This window comes from Pseudorasbora parva, chromosome 1 (assembly GCF_024679245.1).
Source record: "Pseudorasbora parva isolate DD20220531a chromosome 1, ASM2467924v1, whole genome shotgun sequence".
NCBI classification, from domain to species: domain Eukaryota; kingdom Metazoa; phylum Chordata; class Actinopteri; order Cypriniformes; family Gobionidae; genus Pseudorasbora; species Pseudorasbora parva.
Genome location: NC_090172.1, coordinates 9573239 through 9596753, shown reverse-complemented (window position 1 = coordinate 9596753; position 23515 = coordinate 9573239). Strand labels below are relative to the sequence as shown.

At 36.7% G+C, this 23515-nt stretch overlaps 1 protein-coding gene across 5 annotated transcripts in view; it reads left to right on the top strand.

The window, feature by feature from the left end:
- The window catches only part of LOC137042697 (inactive ubiquitin carboxyl-terminal hydrolase 53), a 72641-nt gene that overhangs the window by 12215 nt on the left and 36911 nt on the right, over positions 1-23515 (top strand). For 3 of the 5 annotated variants that reach the window (XM_067418830.1, XM_067418959.1, XM_067418867.1), the window contains exons 2-10: positions 5448-5691; positions 5863-6031; positions 9083-9175; positions 9274-9408; positions 11650-11763; positions 14889-14971; positions 15110-15209; positions 16215-16361; positions 19617-19766. In XM_067418830.1, coding sequence (XP_067274931.1) covers positions 5888-6031; positions 9083-9175; positions 9274-9408; positions 11650-11763; positions 14889-14971; positions 15110-15209; positions 16215-16361; positions 19617-19766 — 966 coding nt within the window. In that variant the 5' untranslated portion in view covers positions 5448-5691; positions 5863-5887. Of the gene's footprint in view, positions 1-492; positions 514-5447; positions 5692-5862; positions 6032-9082; positions 9176-9273; positions 9409-11649; positions 11764-14888; positions 14972-15109; positions 15210-16214; positions 16362-19616; positions 19767-23515 lie in introns of those variants that run through there. The other 2 variants (XM_067419046.1, XM_067418839.1) reach the window with 2 other exon arrangements.

The window sequence follows — 23515 nt, the reverse complement described above, 5'->3', positions numbered from 1 at the left end:
CTTTTATCTCTGCCTTTTAAATATTATAGTTATATATCACAAGGACCATATTTCAAAGGCCTGAAATTCAAATGAAAATCCATATTTATCTTTTTGAAATCCTAATTCAGTAGTCATGAACAACTAGACAAATCGTATCACATTGTGCTGAAAGTAATGCAAAAAAAGTTGTTTCCATTGTGAAATATGATCTAGACAGTCTCATGAAGATTGAGTCAGCCACTTATGTGTTTGTTTCATAATTTGATTTAAAATAAGAACTGATGATTTATTGACTGAACAAATGATTAATACACTTTACAGGAGGTTCACACCTGAACGTAAACATGTTTTACCAAACTAGTTGTTGTTGCCTCAAACTGGAACATGTGTTTGCAGAGGTGTGTCTCCAGGGCGCCCAATCCTGAAGACAAGTGCTCTTTAGCAACACTGTAGCTTTAGTGATCACCCTGGAATGTGTTCCTATGGCAGGCTGTGACCACACTATAAATGAGAAGCACTGCACAGCCTCAAGTAGGTGTTTTTTCCTTGTTTACGTGCTGCTTCTTTTGTTAAATCTCAGCAGAAATGCTGTTAGTGGGTCAGTGGTCAAACTTTGCTTTGGTTACCTTAAAACTACTTTGGAGGGGATTTTTTTAATACCAGTGTGCATGAAATGCTGTTCAGCAGGTTTTCTGTCTATGTACTGACAGAGAGCATTCAGTCTGTCCAAAAATAACATGCATCATTCTGACATTATGCTTTCTCAATCTCAAGTTTGACCTCATTTGTTGACGCTTTTCTTGCTTTTCTGTCTGAGCGACAGTCACGGGCTGGAGAGACAAATGTGTAGTTTATTTTGGGGAAAAATATAATTTAACAGCATTTGTTGAAACTAAACTTGGAACAAATAATCTCCCACATTCTTATTTTTGATCTCCACGCCACAATCTCCGAGCAGAAATATGTCCTGTTCTGTTGTTGAAATTGGTATCACAGGAATGCATTATTTCAGCACGGCCTAATAGAAAGTCTTGTAAAGTAAACTTGTTGGTAAAATAGCCCTACTAAAGGAAATGATAAGCCAGTATAAATGTATGCAGTTATGCAGAAACACTGCTGCACGGGAAGAATGGAGCTGGCATTCAGTCATTGACCATTGAATAATTTTACATTATTGTGATTTTTATTGTGTAGTACTGACTGTACACACAGAAAAATAGGGTGTCAAAATTGTACCTTTAGGGGTACAACAGCTTGTCCCTGGGGCAGTGCCCTTAAAAGGACATCTTTGTACCTTTTTTCTCCTAAAAGGTGCATATTAGTATATTTGAGTACAAATGCATACATTAAGGTACTACTATGAACCTTTTTGTGGTAAAAATGGTGTGTAGGCCTGTAGGAGAGTTTGCATACAGTAAAACTCCTCCAATGCATCAGTCAGGGTGGAGAGCATGTTTTCAGATCCATGGGTGTGTTTCAAAATGCTCCCTAGTTCCGTAATAAGTACACTGCCCAAGGGAGTCAGCCAATTTCTAGTGCTGTCGCATTGTCAGAATCTTTCCCAGACACTGAAAACTTTGCTACCTGGAGTCCCAGTGTTGTTTTTGGTATCCTGTTTTAATTTTAGTTTTATTCTAGTCTTTGTGTCAAGCTGTAATTTTAGTTTTTATTAGTTTTAGTCCGTTTTATAGTATTAGTCATACTCTTTTTAGTCAACCAAAATTCTGAGTATTTTAGTCTTATTTTAGTCAGAATTATCCATGACTATTTTTCGTCTAGTTGAAACGAAAACCGATGACATTTTAATCTCTTTTTAGCAATGCAATTCTACCTTATAGTATAGACAAAATGAAAATCTTCTTTTAGCCAAACCCAATTCAAACAAGGTAGTCTTATGTTTTTGATACCTTTTATTGGCTCAAGAATACATCAATTCCAGAAAAACATTGAGATGTCTCTTAAAGGATTAGTTCCCTCAAAATTGTAATTGATGTCATTAATGACTCACCCTAATGTTGTTCAACACCCGTAAGACCTCCGTTCATCTTCAGAACACAGTTTAAGATATTTTATATTTTAGTCCCAGAGCATATGCAGTCTATGCACACTTCACTTTACTGTCCATGTCCAGAAAGGGAATAAAAACATCATCAAAGTAGTCCATATGTGACACCAGTTGGTTAATTAGAATCTCTTGAAGCATCAAAAATACATTTTGGTCCAAAAATAACAAAAACTACAATTTTATTCAGCATTGTCTTCTCTTCCGCGTTTGTTTTCAAACCTCAAATAAAGATTCAAATGGCCATGAATCAGTGAATAGATCAATGATTCGGATCACGGAACACGGAAGAGAAGACTGATGCTGAATAAAGTAGTTTTTGTTATTTTTGAACCATTATGTATTTCCGATGCTTTAAGAGATTTTTTTGTATATATAGGTGCTGGTCATATAATTAGAATATCATCAACAAGTTCATTTATTTCACTAATTCCATTCAAAAAGTGAAACTTGTACAGTATATTATATTCATTCATTACACTCAGATTGATATTTCAAATGTTTCTTTTAATTTTGATGATTATAACTGACAACTAAGGAAATTCAGTATCTCAGAAAATTTGAATATTACCTAAAACCAATACAAAGAAAGGATTTTTAGAAATCTTGGCCAACTGCAAAGTATGAACATGAAAAGTATGAGCATGTACAGCACTCAATACATAGTTTGGGCTCCTTTTGCCTAAATTACTGCAGCAATGCGGCGTATCATGGAGTCGATCAGTCTGTGGCACTGCTCATGTGTTATGAGATCCCAGGTTGCTCTGATAGTGGCCTTCAGCTCTTCTGCATTGTTGGGTCTGGCATATCGCATCTTCCTCTTCACGATACCTCATAGATTTTCTATGGGGTTAAGGTCAGGCGAGTTTGCTGGCCAGTTAAGAACAGGGATACCGTGGTCCTTAAACCAGATACTGGTTGCTTTGTCACTGTGTGCAGGTGCCAAGTCCTGTTGGAAAATTAAATCTCCATCTCCATAAAGTTGGTCAGCAGCAGAAAGCATGAGGTGCTCTAAAACTTCTTGGTATACAGCTGCGTTGACCTTGGACCTCAGAAAGCACAGTGGACCAACACCAGCAGATGACATGGCACCCCAAACCACCACTGACTGTGGTAACTTTACACTGGACCTCAGGCAATGTGGATTGTGTGCCTCTCCTCTCTTCCTCCAGACTCTGGGACCCTGAGCAAAATTTACTTTCATCAGAGAACATAACTTTGGACCACTAAGCAGCAGTCCAATTCTTTTTTGTCTTTAGCCCAAGCGAGACTCTTTTTACGCTGTCTGTTGTTCAAGAGTGGCTTGACACAAGGAATGCAACAGCTGAAACCCATGTCTTGCATATGTTTGTGTGTAGTGGTTTTTGAAGCACTGACTCCAGCTGCAGTCCACTCTTTGTTAATCTCCCCACCTATTTTTTAATGGGTTTTGTTTTACAATCCTCTCCAGGGTGTGGTTATCCCTATTGCTTGTACACTTTTTTTTCCACCAAATATTTTCCTTCCCTTTGCCTCTCTATTAATGTGCTTGGACACAGAGCTCGCTGAATGAACAGCAAGCCTCTTTTGCAATGACCTTTTGGGTTTTGCCCTCCTTGTGCAAGGTGTCAATGGTTGTCTTTGGATAACTGTAAAGTCAGCAGTCTTCCCCCTGATTGTGTAGCCTACAGAACTAAACTGAGATACCGTTTAAAGGCCTTTGAAGGTGTTTTGAGTTAATTAGATGATTAGATTGTGGGACCAGGTGTTTTCAATATTGAACCTTTTTGCAACATTCTAATTTTCTGAGATACTAAATTTGGTATTTTCCTTAGTTGTTAGTTATAATCATCAAAATTTAAACAAATAAGCATTTAAAATATATCAGTCTGTAATGTATTCAATGAATGAATATAATGGATAATGTAATGTCACATTCAGCTATGAATTACATGACTTATCATATCAACCAAATAATAGCATGTTTTCAATTTAAAACAGAGTGGTGCATAATGGATACATCAGAGATTCATGACTAATATCAAATAATAGGGGCACAATTTGATCATTTCTATTTAATGGAGGGGACTTTCCCCCCTCAGTGTCTATGATTACGGCCCTGTGCTGTGATGAATGGAATGGGATGTTTTACAGGTAGCTTTGACCTCTTTGGCTACGATGAAGATGCACGATAAGCAAAACAAGTTGCACACGAAGGATACTGTTCAGCAACAGTGATGTTAAAAGACAATTAATTTTCAGTAATATTCTGAAATATTATCGGACTGCACTGACACTATCAGATGACATGAACACTGGAACTGTATTGAGCTGGATAATGACACTATTGTCTTCAGTATATGGCTGCTTTTGTCAATGCTCTAAATTGCATCAATTCTAATCATCTTTACAGTTTTCAACTGAATCGTTCAACATTGAACCAAATTTATCTGAACAATGGTACCATTGTCTTCTGTAGAGCTGCTTCATAGATTAATTGAATTTGTTTCATAATTGATAAACTTTGCAGCATCGGCAATGTTATTGAACTGAACTGAATCAACATTGAACTGACTCAAAGTGAATAATGACAGGATTGTCTTCTGAAGAGGTGCTTTTAGCTGAGCTGAACTCCTTTCCTAATTTGTGAACTTTAAACTATTATTGAACGGAATTGAATCAACATTGAACTGGCTTGAGCAGAATAACAGCATTATTAACCTTCTGTAGAGCTGCTTTACTCCTAAAATTTAAATGTGAGAGTTTTAATTTCGCAATGTGAACAGCATATTTCTGTTCATAACTGTAGAGCTTTGAAACAGTATGAATTATATAAAGCAAAGATATTACTCTCTAAAAGTGTTATATAAACTATATAAATAAAAGCACTTGACTTACAACAGCTATGCTTTAATGCAATGTTATTGTGTCAGGATTTACTCATCCTAATGTAAAAAGGTATTAAGGCCAGTGCCAGTGGCTGAATTTGTTTTAACAGCGCAATACACTGATTTTCATTTATAATCAGCAAAGCTGCCATTGTATATTTTCAGTCTGTTATTGCTTCCCTGTGCACTTGCCAAGACAGTGGTATCAGCTTGCTTGCACCTTTAATACTGTACAAGTTGGTGCAAAGTCATAAAAAAGTTAAATAATAATGTTATTCAGCTCCGCAGTGCCATTTGGATGAACTGACCTACTGACTTTTGCACAGTTTTGAATGTTTAGCCACTCCTCATTGGTGATTTATACAGAAGTGTTTATAATGACAAGGGTTTCTGTGTTGTTGTTGCTGTTTCAATTTGCAGGAATCTATGTATGTGGTTTAGTAAGTCTCACAATCAAAGTGTAGATTCATTTGGGAGCGAGTTATTCAAGCAGGCATGCTCATCGCTTAAATTCATGCATTTGCTTCTCTCCACAGAGTGAGTCCTGCTCATCCTAAGGCTGATGTCCTTCAAGAGTAGCGTCAGAAACATGGATGACCCTTTAAAGGTTGACTGATTCCAGCTGACACCTCCTGTGTGCTTTTTAACTATGCTGCGAGTCACTAGAGGCCTTATGGCCACAGTATCCGCCAACAACTCCCCAAATTCCCCAACTCTATTCAGGGAATGATCAAACCATCCTGTCTAGGACATACACATCAAGAGACCTCTTACATACAGGTCAGTAGTAAAAATAAAGCCTTGTACTCAATTATTGACAGAGGAAAAGACCTAAAAAGCCTCAAGTTAAACAGTCTAAACGACCTTTTCCCTACAACACCATCTTTGGTTTGTGACATTATTACTTAAAATTACAGCTCAAACCTCCTTTAACAAGTAAATCTTCATCAGCAGGACGGCAAATACCCCCAATCCAATGGCATGGGTCAAGTTTTTCGGGAGACGAGGGGGCAATCTTTCAAAGTCTTACCAGCCGGGATCTATGATGTCCTTGGCCCCCACCAAGGGACTACTAAATGAGCCGGGACAGAACAGCTGCTTCCTCAACAGTGCAGTGCAGGTACGTGTTTGAACCAAAGCTAAAGGAACAGTTGTAGAAGCAGGTCTGTTTTATTCACTATATTCATCCATGTATCTATCCATCTATCTTTCCATCTATTAATTGATATACACACATCGAACCATTAAATGTTTGAAATCATTAAGATGTTTTTGGTAGTCTTATGCTCACCAAGGCTGCATTTATTTGATCAAAAATACAGCAAAAAATATTAATATTGTGACATTTTATTTGATTATATTTTGTAATTTATTCCTGTGATGCAAAGCTGAATTTTCAGCATCATTACTCCAGTCTTCGTCACATCCTATAGAAATCATTCTAATATGCTGATTTGCTGTTCAAGAAATATATCTTAATTATCATCAATTTTGAAAACAGTTGTGCTGCTTAAGTTTGTGGAAACGGTGATACATTTTTATACCGCTTGTATTTGAAATCAAAATCTTTTTTAAGCATGGAGATCGTCTGTGTTATAGGTTTTGATCAATGGAATGCATCCTTGCTTAATAAAAGTATTAATTTCTTAAAGAAAAAAGTCTTACTGACCTATACTGCATAATATAAATTCCTAGTGTCCTACCTTTTTTACATAGTAATAGCCTGGTGTTCTTACCAATAGTACTTTAAGCTTTAAATATGGTAATCGTTTTAATAAACATAATGACAACATAATTAACTTGGCTTTATTAACATTCACTGTCTAATGGCTTCAACTCTGAACAAACAAAATACTGTTGACTAGTATAAAATCTACATATAAAAGTCAGATCGACTGGACTTACCACAATAACATAACATAATATCACTCCCCCCAACATACTTTAATTAGCTTATGACTCACATTGAATTCTGACCACAGCAACCTGTCATCTCCTCCTCAGAGTATTTACGGCATCCCAACTCCACCCATCTTGCTCATGACAGTATTTGTCATGCTTCCAGTCCGCTAGTTATTGCAAGCCAGTTTTCCCTCTTGAATGGGATTGTGGACATTATGATTGAGTGTATCTCTTCCTCTCTCTGTTATCTTGTTCCTGTACTCATCACCAGTGAGGAGGTCATACTCAGACTAAGTTGTCTGGGGCCTAAGGGAAAGACAGAGTGAAGAGTAACCTTACAATGCCAGTCTACACACACACACACACACACACACACACACACACACACACACACACACACACGAACGAACATCTCTCACCCCTCATTCTCTGTCATGGTCTAATCTCCCTTAAGCTCTTCCACCAAGCAAGGACAATGAGTCATCTTTCTCAGAGTTTTAAGAACAAAATGACTTCCAATAAGAAAAAGCAACAACAACAAAAAATGCATGGCCATTGGAGGTTGACTTTAAGATTGTCACATTGAAAAGCCCTGTAAAACCAGAGGGAAGGCTGGGACAAACAGTACGAGGCAAATTATGCTACCTTCTAAAATGACTGGCATCAGTGTTTTTATCGTTAACTAAAACCAAAGCTACTAAAGATATTTTTTTTTTTAAAACTTGATAATTGAATAAAGTTTAAATAAAATCAAAATATTAGATTAAATACCTAAACATATATATTATGTTAATTGACAAAGCAGCATTTCTAATTTAACTTGAAAATCTACATGACTAAAATTGAAATAGAAAATAAATTAATGCTATCTAAAAATATTTTAAAAACTAAGGATGTCAAGCACGTAGCAATTACTAAAACTGAACAAATATTTAAATAGAAAATAAAAATATAATGTAAAATATGAATAAATACTATACTAGTATGTAAATACAGGATCTCCTTGGGTCCTTTAGAACTTTTGAAATATGGTAAAAACAGTTTTTAAAGTCAAATTTAATTTCATAAGTTTTACTTTTTAAATATCTTAAGTAGGGATGTGCCAAAAAACCTAAATCCAAATTCAGAAACTGCTGAGCCCCTAAAAGCACAGGCTTGACTGACAGGATGATGTCTGAGGATTTGGTGCGCAACAGATCCTGAACGTCATTAACAAATATCTGCTGTGCTCTGTACTGCAGGTCCCTATACGCTTGCATGATCACAAATTTGAAAGTAAAAAGCATGTACAAAACCCTGCATATTGAAAGCATCATTGAAAATTGATACCTGCAACTTTTACTATATAATTACCCGACTATATAACTCTGAGAGAACCCAATTAGCACTGAAATATGTTTTTTCCTTTCTAAAAAAGGGAATGTGTAATTTCCTTTCCAAACATAGTATTCGGCTTCGGGGACATCCCTAATCTTAAGTACAACAAACATCTTAATTATCAATGCAAAAGCTCTTAAATTTGAGGACGTGAGTACAGGAATTGCAATACAACCTAATATGATCTACCTGTGTAATGTTTGTTGTAAGTGGACATATGGTACTCATTTTATTTGTGTGGGTTTAAAAAGAAAGTCTTAAACTATTTGCTTTTAAAAACTCCCTGAAAATATTACTAAAATAACAGAACTTGAATGCATTAGAGTGCAGCCTTAGGGTGTGTTCACATTTGCCAGGTTTGATTATATTAAAACAAACTCTGCTGTGATTGCTTTATTAGTGTGGTTAATTTGAATAATGTGAACACTGCCGTCCAAACCCTGGTGTGCACCAAACAAGCGGACCGAGACCACTGAAAAGATGGTTCTCGTCCAATGAAAAGCAAACAGCTGGTCAGCTGGTAAAATCATATGTAAGAGAGCGCATTTAGCTCCGCAACCAGGATTGTTTAAGATGTTCGTTAAGATTCATTGCAAAATGTATGCCATACATTATTTTTGTTTTTGTATCTTTAGGTTTGGTTATAGAAATGACAGTGTGAATGCTAAGCAAACCAGGATTAAATGTAATGTTTCCTTTTTTGGTCCGGACCAAAAGAACCACCCTAAAGATACCATTTATCGTATCCCTTGTAAACGCACCCTTAGAGAGTAGCTGCTCATGTAGACCGTAGACTGCGAGGCAGCTTGCAGCAGAGCTTGAGTAATTGTTTGTCATTCGTCGAGGTGAGGTAATTCTAAATCAGATTTTTCTGTAATTCCTTGCACTCCAGGTGCTGTGGCACCTCGATATCTTCAGACGGAGTCTTCGTCAGCTTCCAAACCACTACTGCTTGGGGGACTCCTGCATCTTTTGCGCTTTGAAGGTATTCTCATGGCCAAACACATCATAAAGCAGTATTTAATGCTTTCTTTAAATACAAATCTTTTGTTAGTGGTAAAAAGCACTTTGTTTGTTTTGCAGGGAATATTCTGTCAGTTTCAGCACAGCCGGGAGCGAGCGCTACCCTCAGATAACCTGCGTAATGCCCTAGCTGAAACCTTTAAGGATGAGCAGCGCTTTCAGTTAGGCTTCATGGATGATGCTGCTGAGTGCTTCGTAAGTTTCTTTGTGTGTGATATTGTGAGTCAGAATGAGGAATGTGCCATGATATATACACACACACACACACACACACACACACACACACACACACACACACACACACACACACACACACACACACACACACACACACACACACACACACACACACACGTCCTTCTAAAAAAATTAGCATATTGTGATAAAGTTCATTATTTTCCATAATGTAATGAGAAAAATTAAACTTTCATATATTTTAGATTCATTGCACACCAACTGAAATATTTCAGGTCTTTTATTGTTTTAATACTGATGATTTTGGCATACAGCTCATGAAAACCCAAAATTCCTATCTCAAAAAATTAGCATATCATGAAAAGGTTCTCTAAACGAGCTATTAACCTAATCATCTGAATCAACTAATTAACTCTAAACACCTGCAAAAGATTCCTGAGGCTTTTAAAAACTCCCAGCCTGGTTCATTACTCAAAACCGCAATCATGGGTAAGACTACCGACCTGACCCTGTCCAGAAGGCCATCATTGACACCCCTTAAGCGAGAGGGTAAGACACAGAAAGACATTTCTGAACAAATAGGCTGTTCCCAGAGTGCTGTATCAAGGCACCTCAGGGGGAAGTATGTGGGAAGGAAAAAGTGTGGCAAAAGAAGAGAAGAGGTGACTGGACCCTGAGGAAGATTGTGGAGAAGGACCGATTCCAGACCTTGGGGGACCTGTGGAAGCAGTGGACTGAGTCTGGAGTAGAAACATCCAGAGCCACCGTGCACAGGCGTGTGCAGGAAATGGGCTACAGGTGCCGCATTCCGCCTGACCTTGGCTACAGAGAAGCAGCACTGGACTGTTGATCAAATTTTGTCATTCGGAAATCAAGGTGCCAGAGTCTGGAGGAAGACTGGGGAGAAGGAAATGCCAAAATGCCTGAAGTCCAGTGATCATTGAGGTTTTTATGAGCTGTATGCCAAAATCATCAGTATTAAAACAATAAAAGACCTGAAATATTTCAGTTGGTGTGCAATGAATCTAAAATATATGAAAGTTAAATTTTTATCATTACATTATGGAAAATAATGAACTTTTATCACATATGCTAATTATATACTTTTTAGGAAACCTGATGACCAAATAAAAAGTGCATTAAAATCAATGCAACATATCAGACCTTTGATATAGGCCAATAATACATGCAATATTATGTATTATTATAATTCCTTATTATGATCTTTTTTTATTTTGTGCAGACTGATGCAGGCATTGTGACTCTAATTTTTAGACAATTTGTGGATAATATCCAACCCCCATGCTTAATCTAATGTGGTCATTTTAAATTGTCTTTTTAGCAAGAAATAAAAGGCAAGCTTTAAAATGGATTTCCAAATGAAGCTCAGCTGCTATTATGTACAGTATACACAGCATGGTTCATTCACCCTTGCACTAATGTCTGTCTCGCTCTCTGGAAAGCTGAAGTAAGCATGTTTTACTCCTTTGGTATGTGCAGGATTTCTCTTAGGGCCACCTAATTGCAGTAAACCTGCTTAGCACTGGGGCCTGTAATCATTTTCTGTTTAGCGCAGCAGGACTGTGGAGAGTCAGTCATTACCTCAGTAAAAGTTCATTTACAGTGCTCCCCTAAACAACACAATCAATGAATGATCTCTATCAAAGCAAGCCTGGAGTGCACAGATGCATTCACATTGCTCTAACAGTCAATGCAGGTTCTCTATCGGCGCTGTCCCGCCAATGCTTTTGTTAATTTGTCCAGGCTGCCTTTTTATACTGAACGAGGACTCTTCGAATCGTTACTGGAGGAAAATAATCTTAAAAATCTGATTAATATTGGTTCCTTTCAAAAGGCAATTTGTCCCAGCGCTATTGGTGTTACTAAATGTACCCACGGTTCTCAGGTTTGAAAGGGTGTATTTAAGCAGATAATAGGCTTGGGGAAAATGTCTAAAGCTTAGTGCATTCACTTTATGCTAAGGTATCCATTGTACCAGCCCAAACAAATCCATTGTGTTTATATCTGGTAGTACAAAAAATTATTGTTTTCATGTCGTGTGTGTGTGTGTGTGTGTGTGTGTGTGTGTACACTTTTTATGTGTGTACACTTTTTAAATATATATATATATATATATATATATATATATATATATATATATATATATATATATATATATATATATATATATATATATATACTTTTTGAAAAATACCTCATGACACAAAATATCTTTCATAGGAGAACATTCTAGAAAGGATTCACCTGCACATTCAAGGATTCACCGAGACTGGCGCCTGCACATCCAAATCTTGTATCACTCATCAGAAGTTTGCTATGGAACTTTATGAACAGGTATTGTAGCTTTGTAAAACTCCTTCACACACGGGCATGCATACGCGCCTACTGTGAGTAATAGGTAATTGATCGCTGTCCTGCGACGGCGGTTTTCAATCAGTCGGGTCCAGTGGACCGAATACTCATAGGGAATACTAATTCAGGATCCATCCCTCTTTCCCTTTCTCCTGAGACATTGGAATACAGTCTTTATAAATGTATTTGGATGGTACTGGACGTTAATAACATGGTACACATATATAGTGTGTCATATAAATGACAGTTTATGGGTCTGATTTACTAACCGCTCCAGCGCAAACCCTCTTTTGGTGTACGAAAAAGTACTGTCAGGATTTACTAAAGACACGCAGATAGTGAACAATTAGCTCTGAAAAGATGTGGACAGTTATTTTGCAGCTGGATTTATTGAATATGCATTTGTAGGCGTTTCAGATGCAACATTTATGGTAGGAGAGTATTAAAATGAAGGTGTGCGCTAGTTAATTTACTGGTATTTGCGCCATTATTTACCGCCCAAAATAAGCATGTCTTAAACAAGACGCTTATTTGCGCTGCACTTGGTATATTGCATTGGACATTATGGAAATGATCTGGCTGTTCTTCACACACAGAACTTTTCACGCCTATCGATGCTTTTATGGGATTGTACTCTCACGCTAATTTGCCGTTTAGTATATCTGCCCCTAAAAACTCGGGTCAATTTAAAAATTTTAATTTAATTTTTATTCAACAAGGATGCATTAAATTGATCAAAAGAGACAGTAAAGACTTCTACATTGTTTACAAAAATGTTCTATTGCAAATTAATGTTCTTTAGAACTTTTTATTTGTTTCCACTAGGGGTGTCCCCGACTAAGGATTTACACATTCGAATCAGAATTCTTTCTGTGGTCGACTGATAGTCGAATCATCTATGTGTGTGTGAATGGGTTGGGAGGGGCACAACACTATAGTCAGCAGGAGGGTAAAACACACTGCACACAGCAACAACTTTTAATAAAGTGACCAAAACTGCCTGCCAACTGACAGACGAACTGGCAATGGCTTTCTTATTTAGGTTTAAATAAAAGGTAATGTGGTGGATAAACATTTGTAAACCGTCTTCTCATAACATGTTAAAGTGTGAGAACATCACACAAATATATAAAAGAACATTTTGATAATAAACCTAAAAAGAATTCCTGCCTATAGAGAAAAAGAGAACTTTTGCATCAACTTCTGACAGAAGAGCTGCACGATGAGTTTATCTTGTAGCACAGGGTAAAATCAGTATGTACATTGACGATCTGAGGGAAATATAATATAAATTTAATATAAAACCTTGAAATAGCGCTCTGTCATCCCTAGTTTCCACACACACACACACGTTGGTCTATGTGGTTTACAGGGACTCTCCATAGGCAATGGTTTTTATTCTGTATAAACCGTATTTTCTATCCCCTTACACTGCCCCTGCCCCTAAACCTACCCATCACAGGAAACATTCTGCATTTTTACTTCCTCAAAAAAACATCATTTAGTATGTTTTTAAGGCCATTTGAATTATGAGGACATTTGATATGTCCTCATAAACCACATTTATAGTGTAATACCAGTGTAATACCCATGTAGTTATACAAATTTGTGTCCTCATAAACCACACACACACACACACACACACAACTTTCCACAGTTAATAATACTAAGAAGAAATATTTTTAAGCTAATCATATTAGAATGTTTTATGAATGATATGACACTGAGAAGTGTAGTAATGTTGCTGAAAATTCATCTGACATGAAAGGAATAAATTACGAACAAAAAATGTATTAAAGGTGTGGTGAAATGCTGTTTCATGCATACTGAGCTTTTTACACTGTTAAAGACTTGGATTCCCATCCTAAACATAGACAAAGTTTCAAAAACTAATGTTGAACTTTTGATAGAGTATTTCTGTGTCAAAAATACTCCTTCCGGTTTCTCACAAGTTTAGTTGTTTTTTTTTTAGTATGGGTCGGCTTGTTTTCTCTTTCCTTGCACACTAGAAGCGTGTCTGACGCGGCGCTGCTGCTGGTATTGATGTACAGGGAAGCCCTATACTTCATGTTAAATAATTATATTGCCTATTGATACAGCAGCGACAACGTCGGCAGTGGCCTATTGGCCATACATATTTATGGTATTGACGGCAAAATAGGCTACAGAATATTTCGTTCTGTATTGACAGGTTTAATATTTCAAAATCGATAATTGTGTTGTTTTTTATTACAATTAGGCCTATATCTGCATTTATGTTAACCTACAGACTTTCACACATGAAAATGTCATTTATTAATTTGTATTCGTGTCAAAATGGCATATAAACATCTTTTCCTTTTCTATTTTGCCTGGAAACGCTTCCAACACGCTCACGTGTCACGTGAAAAATAGGCGTCTCTTCTATTTGAAGCATGCACGCGTTTTCCGCGTGGCTCGGACCTCGCGTGAGCCGCGCGTGTGACGCAGGCAGTATGCAAGCTCTAGCCGGTTAACATGGGAGCCGAAATAAAAACGGACACGCCACGCAGCCGAGACGCTCACGGCACGCTTGCAGTGTGTCCCCGGCCTTAGTCGCATACAATAGTCCATAAACCGAATCATGTCCTCATAAACTGCAAGTAAACAAGCGCAAATGTTGACAGGCCACTAAATACTGAAACTGATGACTATGAAACTGAGTGCCCCCCCCCCCCCCCCTTTAAAAACAAAACCTTTTATAACAATATTTCACTGTTTTTACATTATTATTTTATCATATAAATGCAGCCTAAAATATTCTTTGCATAATGAGTAAAACCATGGTTAAGTGTTATTTTGTGCACACGAGATACCACCCTATAAAGCAATGTGTGATTTGCTTTTTGGCCAAGAAATTATTCATTCTTGTGTTTCCCGTATAAGGAATTTTTAAATTGGTTACACCCTCAGGTTGTACACAGTGTATGTGGGTTGAGACATCTCTTACATCACATTAAAGTAGTGTAATTAAGGCTTTACATCATATATTATCATGCATCACTTGTAATGCATCACTGTGTGTGTGTGTGTGTGTGTGTGTGTGTGTGTGTGTGTGTGTGTGTGTGTGTGTGTGTTTTCCCCTGCAGTCAGTGTGTAGGAGCTGTGATGCGTCCTCCGACCCGCTACCCTTCATTGAGCTTGTGCACTATGTGTCCACAACAGCCCTCTGGTAAGTGAGACCCTCTCCAGGCATCATGCCAGAAACTTGAGATGCGTTTTAGTTGGTATATTGACCTAAACATATCAAAATACTTGAAATTTGATATTTTTTAATATTTATCTTGATTTCGCTTTCTCTGCGCTCCAGCCAAAAAGTCTTGGAGATGAGAGATGAAAGGTTGCGCCCAGATATGTTTGGGGAGTTGCTACAAGCCGCCAGGACAGTCGGAGATATGCGCAACTGTCCGGTAGGTGTCTGTTAATGTTGATTTAATAATGTAGAATTTACTAGCACTTAGAGGACACCATCACGCACATAGTATGCTAGCTCTTTCTGCGATGTGATGTCATTAAGCACACACACACACACACACACACACACACACACACACACACACACACACACTCACTCCTATCTTATCTGATATTCTGCAAGTGTAACACCTCTATGTGACGGCAAGCAGCAGAATGAAACATGAGACCGGAACGTTCCTCTCGCATATCAACACATTCTGCATTTTTAAACGGGCAAAGTAGGAAGTCACATCCTACTAGTCACTGTCAGAAGCAGCCATGCATCTCACTGAAGTAATGAAATGTTTGGTCACAACAGGGTTATTATAGGTTACTAAATCTAAAACATTAATTACTAGAAATAAAATAAACGTTAACTAAAAATAAAATACATTTAAAATAAAATAAAAACGATAGCATGCATGAGCTCAGAAAACCTCATATCAGAAGTGATATGGCTTTAGAATGGATTTAACTAATAAACTAACATGATAAAGAAAAACTGCAATGACTGTAACAATGATCGAGATGATTATCAAAAACAGATGGATGTTTTACTTGTTGGCAGTGTATTCAAGGCATAAGCTGTAAAGGCCTCGACTTCTGGAAAGGGGGGGTAAAAGCTAATTTTCATTTAAACACAAACACACACACACACCGCATGTTTCTGTTACTTTCCACACAAAGAGTGTCATTATTGGAATGTCATTATAAATTATATAATACAGTGGGGCAAAAAAGTATTTAGTCAGCCACCAATTGTGCAAAAGTTCTCCCACTTAAAAAGATGAGAGCCCTGTAATTTTCCTCATAGGTACACTTCAACTATGAGAGACCGAATGAGAAAAAAAAAATCTTGAAAATCACAGTCTGTTTTTTTTGTTCAAAGCCAAAAAAGCTGTCATGGTGTTAAAAACAAACAAACAAATAATTATGTTTGATCCCTATCCCTTCAATAGAGTAATTGTGGTCAGAGAATCAAGATCCGACGCGTGCTGATGAACTCTCCAGAAATCGTAACTATTGGATTTGTGTGGGACTCAGAACATTCGGACCTCACAGAAGACGTCCTCCGATCTCTCGGACCACACCTTAACCTCTCAGGGGTAAGAATGCTGTCTAGGAAAGTTTCTCAAACACTCTGCTCCACCTGGTTAGTTTCAGGCACTTGACCACGTCCTAAAGAATCAAACTACAAAAGCTCTACAGTACACAGTGAATCATGAAACAATTCCTTAAGGATAAAAGATTTGAACATGAAAAAAAGCTTTAATGTACTTACATATTGGTCACATTTGATTATGCTTTACAAGGTACTATCAAATATATTTTTGGTATAAATGTGAATGTATTGAGTGTTCAACTTTACTTACTAAAAATGGTGGCTCGTGTTCTACAATAATGACTTACTTTCTTCTGTGAAATTATTTTAGAAGTAAAATGTAACCAAAATTGGCAAAGTGTGGAGCGACGTGGGTGAAAAAAATGTGGCAAAATTTTAATATTTGGTCGAACTGCATATCCTTTATATGCGCATTAAAGAATCCAATCAAATCCCTTGGGATTACCATGATACAAGTATAAAAACACATTAACGTGGTACTTTTTTCTTATCGGAGTCAGAGAAAAAGGTAAGAAGATTAGAATTAGATGATCTAAATTTTCAAAATTCTGCTAATCAGCTTGTAGGTTACTGCTTTATATGTCATTGAATCATTGTGGGGAAATCCATTCCATCGTATTCCTGGCTATTACATAAAATATAGAATTCATAGGAAGCCTCCATCCAGATTAAATCACTATAAAAAGCTTCTGACATCACCACGGTTGCTCTTTTTCAGTTATTTATTTTTACCGCACATCTGGTGCTGGTGTCATCGAGGCCGATTTATGGTGGTGCCTCGGACCATATGTATGAAATAAAGTAGGGGTTTATCCTCTTCATAAGATTGAGGTTGTGTAACTGCATCGGTGCCTACATAGCCCACGCTTGAACAGAAAGCCACTGCAATGGAAGGTCATCTGGTGTCTGAGTGTGTAGACAGCCTTCATTACCAGCCTCATGTGTGGGAGTATAAAGTCATGTTTCAGAATTGTTTTCTGCCAGATGGCTGTTCTGTTTGTGCAGCTGTATGCATTTCAGATGGCTAAAATGCATCTGTAGTTGACCATACAAATATCCTTACTTTTATAGAGCCGTCCAAAGAAACAGTGATTTTTCTTTGCTGTTGAAGATCTAGATTGGAAAAATCAGTTATTTTACTCAAAACGATTGTCACAGATACTAAATGGTTTCCATTCTTCTTTACGCCCCCTTCCATGTTACCACCCTCCAGTATTGGATTAGTCTCAGCCGAAACCCCCTGGACACGTACAAAGGTTTTAATTCATTCCCTAGTTCTCCATGTGATGGTAGAGACTTCAGAGGAAAATAGCTCCCCGCCTTCCTGCAATCCATTGTTTCACGTGCCTCTGAAGAAAACCAGCTATTCAAGAATCAGGGGTGGAGGAACAAGTGTTAGTTATGCAATAGCTGTTTTATTTAAACTTGTTTCAGCAAATACATACTTTTGTGTTCTGTCACCTATTTCTGCCTTGTAATTCTGAAGACTAGCACATGAAACTGAAATGCTATACCAAAAATTAAGAACATGTCAGTTTTTGCTCATGTCGTTTTAGACCTGTGATATTTCTCAGTTTTTTCTTTCATGGAACACAAAAGATGTTTAGTAGGATGTTTATGCTGGTCTTGTTTGTGCAAAGAAAGCAAATGTTGACCAGGGACTGTCGAGCTCTAAAAACAGACAGAAAGTATTGTTTTCTGTCTTTTGTGTTTGACAGGAATGAGGTTAAAAAGTTATTTTATTGCACATAATTTTAGTCATTCCCACAGGTTACGTACTCACGCCAAATGTGCACATACTTTGAAAGGAGGCTTTATGAAAGCGTCACTTAAAGAGGTTTCTTGCACTTTAACACTGAAATACATAATTATGTTAAAATATCCATCTTGCTGAATATTCAAAAGCAGTCACTTTTGTAACGTAAATAGTGTAGAGAAAACGCATGTTGTGTAACCGTATATTGGATCCATGCATAAACTCTTAAAGTTACAGCAGCCTAATAAACCTGCTGATGTTTGTCTCGTTAATCAAAGAACAAAATAGCCAAAAAATCACTCACTGCTCTTGACTAAATTACTTTTTAACCAATCATTAATCTGTTGTTGTTTTTTTTACAATGAAAACCATCCATTGATATGTTATATTTGATTACTAGTATTTTTTATCTAAATATACTGGACCCACCTGAAAAAACTTAAAGCCATGTTTATTTAATTTGTCTCTTTATTTCATTGTATTTATTTGTGCTATAGTTTGAAATTAACTTATTTATTCGTATTTTATCACTGACTGTTTACTTGTCTTTTATTTTGTAAATAGTTATAAAAAAAATCTAATCACCTCCATCTGATATAAAAAGAGAAATAATAACAAATGATCTGCATGGTGTACACATGGCAGTTTTCCCCATGGTATTGATATTTTTCAAGGTATAGTATCAAAGTTGGAAATTCCAGTATCGTGACAACACAACTAGTGATGCACTGAAATAAATCTTAGCCAAACACTGAAAGTGTTTTGTTTTATTAAAGGTTTTATTTAGCCGAAAACTGAAACCAAGTTTTGGTGATTTAAATGTGGGTTATTGAACTCAATTGAACCAGTTGTTTAAAGGTTTTGAGCATTTTTGAGTCATCTCTTGATATTTAAGCCAAACTAATTTTACATATTGCTCATCTTATTGCAACATTTACATATTGCATAATTTTCACTCCTGACATGTTTACTTGTTGTAGTTGATCCACATTGTGTGCATAAAATATATGCTGCATTACAGTCAAATGCAGAGAAGCAATTTCAGTCAATGATTTTGGCTGAATATTTTTGGTTGCCAACATTTTGGTGCATAACTTGAACCTTCAATATTGGCAGAAAATTATGCTGTAAGATTTTTGGGTTACACTTTATAACACGTTTCCATTTCTTAACATTAGTTAACTACATTATTAGCTATAAATACCTTTAAAGCAATATTATTAATCTTACTGTTAATGTGCTGTCATTTACTAATACATTATTAAAACCAAAAGTTGTATCTGTTAGTATTATTTAATGCACCTGAGCTAACATGAACTAATAGCCATGTTTGTATAAACTAATATTTAAAAAGATTGATAAATACTATGCCAAATCATTGTAAGTTAATGCAACATTAACTAAGGGAAGTTATTGTGAGTGTTTATTGATTTTTGGGTTGTGTTATGATTTGTCTAAATAAATTTGAATTTGTGTCTTCAGCTCTTTTATCGCGTCACAGACGAGCGTGCGAAGAAGAGTGAGCTGCTATTGGTGGGAATGATCTGTTACTCCAGCAAACATTATTGTGCCTTTGCCTACCACACCAAATCATCCAAATGGATTTTCTTTGATGATGCCAATGTTAAAGAGGTAAGACTACACTTGCCTGTTATGTATCGAGTCCTTTTGTCTACATATTTACACATTTAATATTCATAATGTTAGAAACTACTTAGCAATCATGGCACTGTTGATTCATTATTAAAAAAAACATTCACTGTGTCCAAACATTTAAATATCTAAACATTTGTGCTATTTTTGTTGTTCACATGGTCACTATATGTTTTACTTCCTGTAACTTCACACTGCAACAAATGTTCCTCCATTCCTTCACTCACTTGAAGTTTATAGTGAATTGAAAAATTATTTGGTTGATTTAATTTGAAACCGTTTTCACTAATTGCTCATAGATTTCATGATTAATTACAAAGAAACCGCAAGAAACACTTGCATGTGAAATTTAGTACAAAGACTGAAATAGTATTTCCTTGTAAAAAAAAATATATATATATATTTTTCTTAATACAAAATATATTTGTCCTCTTGATTTTGAGTTGAACATGTAATTATCATTATATTTGTAGGTTAAAAAGATTCTTTTAAGAAACAGTCATGAAAGTACACTTAAGTGGCCTTTAATATTTTCATTAATATTACATTTTGTGCAAGTACAGATTTTTTTAATATATATTTTTCTATCATGACATCTCCCGGGAGATTTTTATCATAGTAATGAATATGAAAATGTTAAAGTATTTAGTCTTGGAAGAATAGATCTGCTGCTACTGTTGATTATGTGCAATTGAATGTATACTACTTTTGTTATACTTTTTTTTAAAAAAGAAATTAATACTTTTTTTTATTGTGCAAGGACACATTAAATTGATTGATGAATGATAAACATTTTAGTAAAATGCATTTTGTTACAAATTTTTATTTCAAATAAATACTGTTCTGTAGTTACATTATGCCCTTACTTTAAGTAATCACAAAGACACTCATTATTACTTGCCTAAACAGACACTATTAATTGCCACCAAATAAAAGTTAGCCAAATGTTTAGATGGGCAACCAGCAAGAGTGAAAAATGTTAAGATGCAGTGTAATGGTGCATGGCCCGTATCTCTTCATCAATCTATCAGTAGTGTGTGACTTGTGCTTGCGTGTGCACTTCAGCTCTCACTGGGCTAGCGGTGCCCGTCGCTGCCGCCAAGATGAATCACCCTCACACACACAATATGTGCACTACAGTAGACGTTTGTGTGCTAACTTACAGTATAGAGAGCCAACCCAGTATGCAGAACATATCCATTTTTTTAATGTCTTTAATTCATTACAGCTTAATGAATCTCCTTTCTGCTTTGCATTTTGACCAACATTGGCTCATTGGAAATATGTGCCCCCACTTACATGTTTGCAAAACTCAAAAAAACATAGCAAAACATACAAGTCACTGCAGATTACAGCTGAAATGAACACCAGCAGCAAAAAAACAGCAACAACTTTTATTCCTTTTTACACCAATTATGATTACAGGGACAGTTTATTGGTTAATAAAGACTTTTTTTTTATTTAGTTTTTTTGTTTTTGTTGTTGCGCAATGTAATGACCTCAAAAACTATGTTATGACATTTTACCATAGATCATGGTTTGTAAACTAATACTTGACTTTTGCATCACATAACCAGCTCCATTTGTTTGGCTTTTCTGACATGGCAAACTTGCTCTGTAGCTCGCCTGGTACATCATTGCACTTGTGATGTGTAGCGCTTGAGTACGAGTCCCATGAAACAACATGACTCGCAATTTTTAAAAAAAGCGCAATGACTTGTACAAGCTATAGGTTTGTGTGGGATTGTTTTTTTATTGTTAATTTTTACCCTGCTCCTGCCCGAAACGTTCATGTTAAAGGTGCCATAGAATGAAAAATAGAATTAACCTTGCCATAGTGAAATAATAAGAGTTCAGTACATGGACATCACATACTGTGAGTCTCAAACACCATTGCCTCCTACTTCTTATGTAAATCTTGTGCATGAAAAACACCACAGAAAAATAAGTGATTCTCAACATAATGCCACTTGTGACTCAATTGCTGGGCATCATTAATATGTACGCCCCCAGCATTTGCATATGTCTAAACATGTACATTGTCAGGCGGAACTGACAGAGCCGAATCATCAGGAGTGCAGGTAAACAAGCTTGAGGATAGCAAAAAACGGCAGCTCAAAACTTGAACAAAAACCACTGGTTTTGGTTTTGTCGGAGTGAAAGAAGAGCATTCGTTCTTGCGGTTGCCAAATTTCAGTAATTTAAATCCCCCAAACAGAGCTTATCTGTGAAAAAAAACACGTATACTATTTAGTGTTTTACCTAAACATGTCCAATCTGGCCACCATATGCACGCGAGCTCTCGCGCGCGCGCGGATGATCTGAAAACACCAATAAACAAGTAGGCTACGCTGCATTCTCCATTTGAGATGTTCTGCTTAAAGTGTCATTCAGTCGGTCTGTGTTCTGTTAGGACGGTCAAGACTCAAGAGCCGCTTTGCTGAACAACTGAACTGCTGTGAGCTGTTGAAATAAGCCAATCAGAGCAGAGCTCAAAATTAATATTCATGACTCTTCCAAATAAGGCAAAAGCAGAGCATTACATCCTATAGGAACAATTTCTAGGGTTATAAATGGACCTGTAAAACTGTATCTGGATACTTTTTGCCCTTAAATAAGCCACATACCCTCTATGTAGATATCAGAGAACAATTTAACATATTATTTCAACTTCAAATTCTAGGGCACCTTTAAGTCCCGTTCCCGCCCGCAAAACCTTTCTATATTTTGTCTCGTTCTGGTGTCTATAATAGGAAATTTTTCCAATTTCCACACACACAACGCTTCAGATGTCCTTGTGCGTGCTGTTAGTATTAGATAATTATATTTTGCGGGAGCCCACAAGTCCTTTTCTTTTTCCCGCTTCCCACGCATATATCGATATCTTCCCTCCCACACTTGCACTCAGCAATTCAAAACTTGTCCCGTACTAGACTCAGAATCCTGCTAGTACAAGCAAGCCAAAATGGCATGGTTGCTGTGTTTGTCACATTTGCTTTTGTTAAAGTTATCATGAACTCAAAATTGACCCTACAATCAATCAATCAGTGTAAGTTAATTTTGTTGTGGTAATCTTTAATCAAAATCTGAAAATTTGCTTGCGCTCTGCAATGGTGTTCCTTCTCTGATGCTCTCAGGGTTGAATATCCTTAACGAGACATAGACAGGAGATGTGCTAATGTGAAACCCCGCTTTATTCAATATTCCGTTTCACTTGGAAATAGGTCACAACACAGAAGTTGGTTGCAACTTCAGTCTCACTGGGGCTTTAACACTATCGGCTATGTTTAAGGTTTAGGGTAGGTCCGTTATTATCAAACACGATTAACATTTAGCATTAACATTTGAGCTTTTATTTCTGAATTGCTGCGATATGTACAAGATTCACCTGTTTTGGATAAAACTGAACATGCATCACTAACTGGACATTTCAATGCAGAAATGTTGCCACAGGCACATTTTCCCAATGAGCCTGGGTTGCTTTTGACCGTTTAGATAATTGTTTCTTTAATGGGAAGCACTGCTTCCACATCCTGCTTGCTGATTTTCCTGCTGTTCACTCTCTCGCTTGTATGCTCTTTCTTTCTCTTCTGTCTGTTAATTAAGAAGGAAGGTTACATCTGTTTGCCTGGAGAGACTTTGTAGTACAGCCTGCATACTCTTACCTAAGCCTTCCTGAGGCACGCATGCCTTCACATCTAATAATAATCACTTTTTATTGCTGTCTG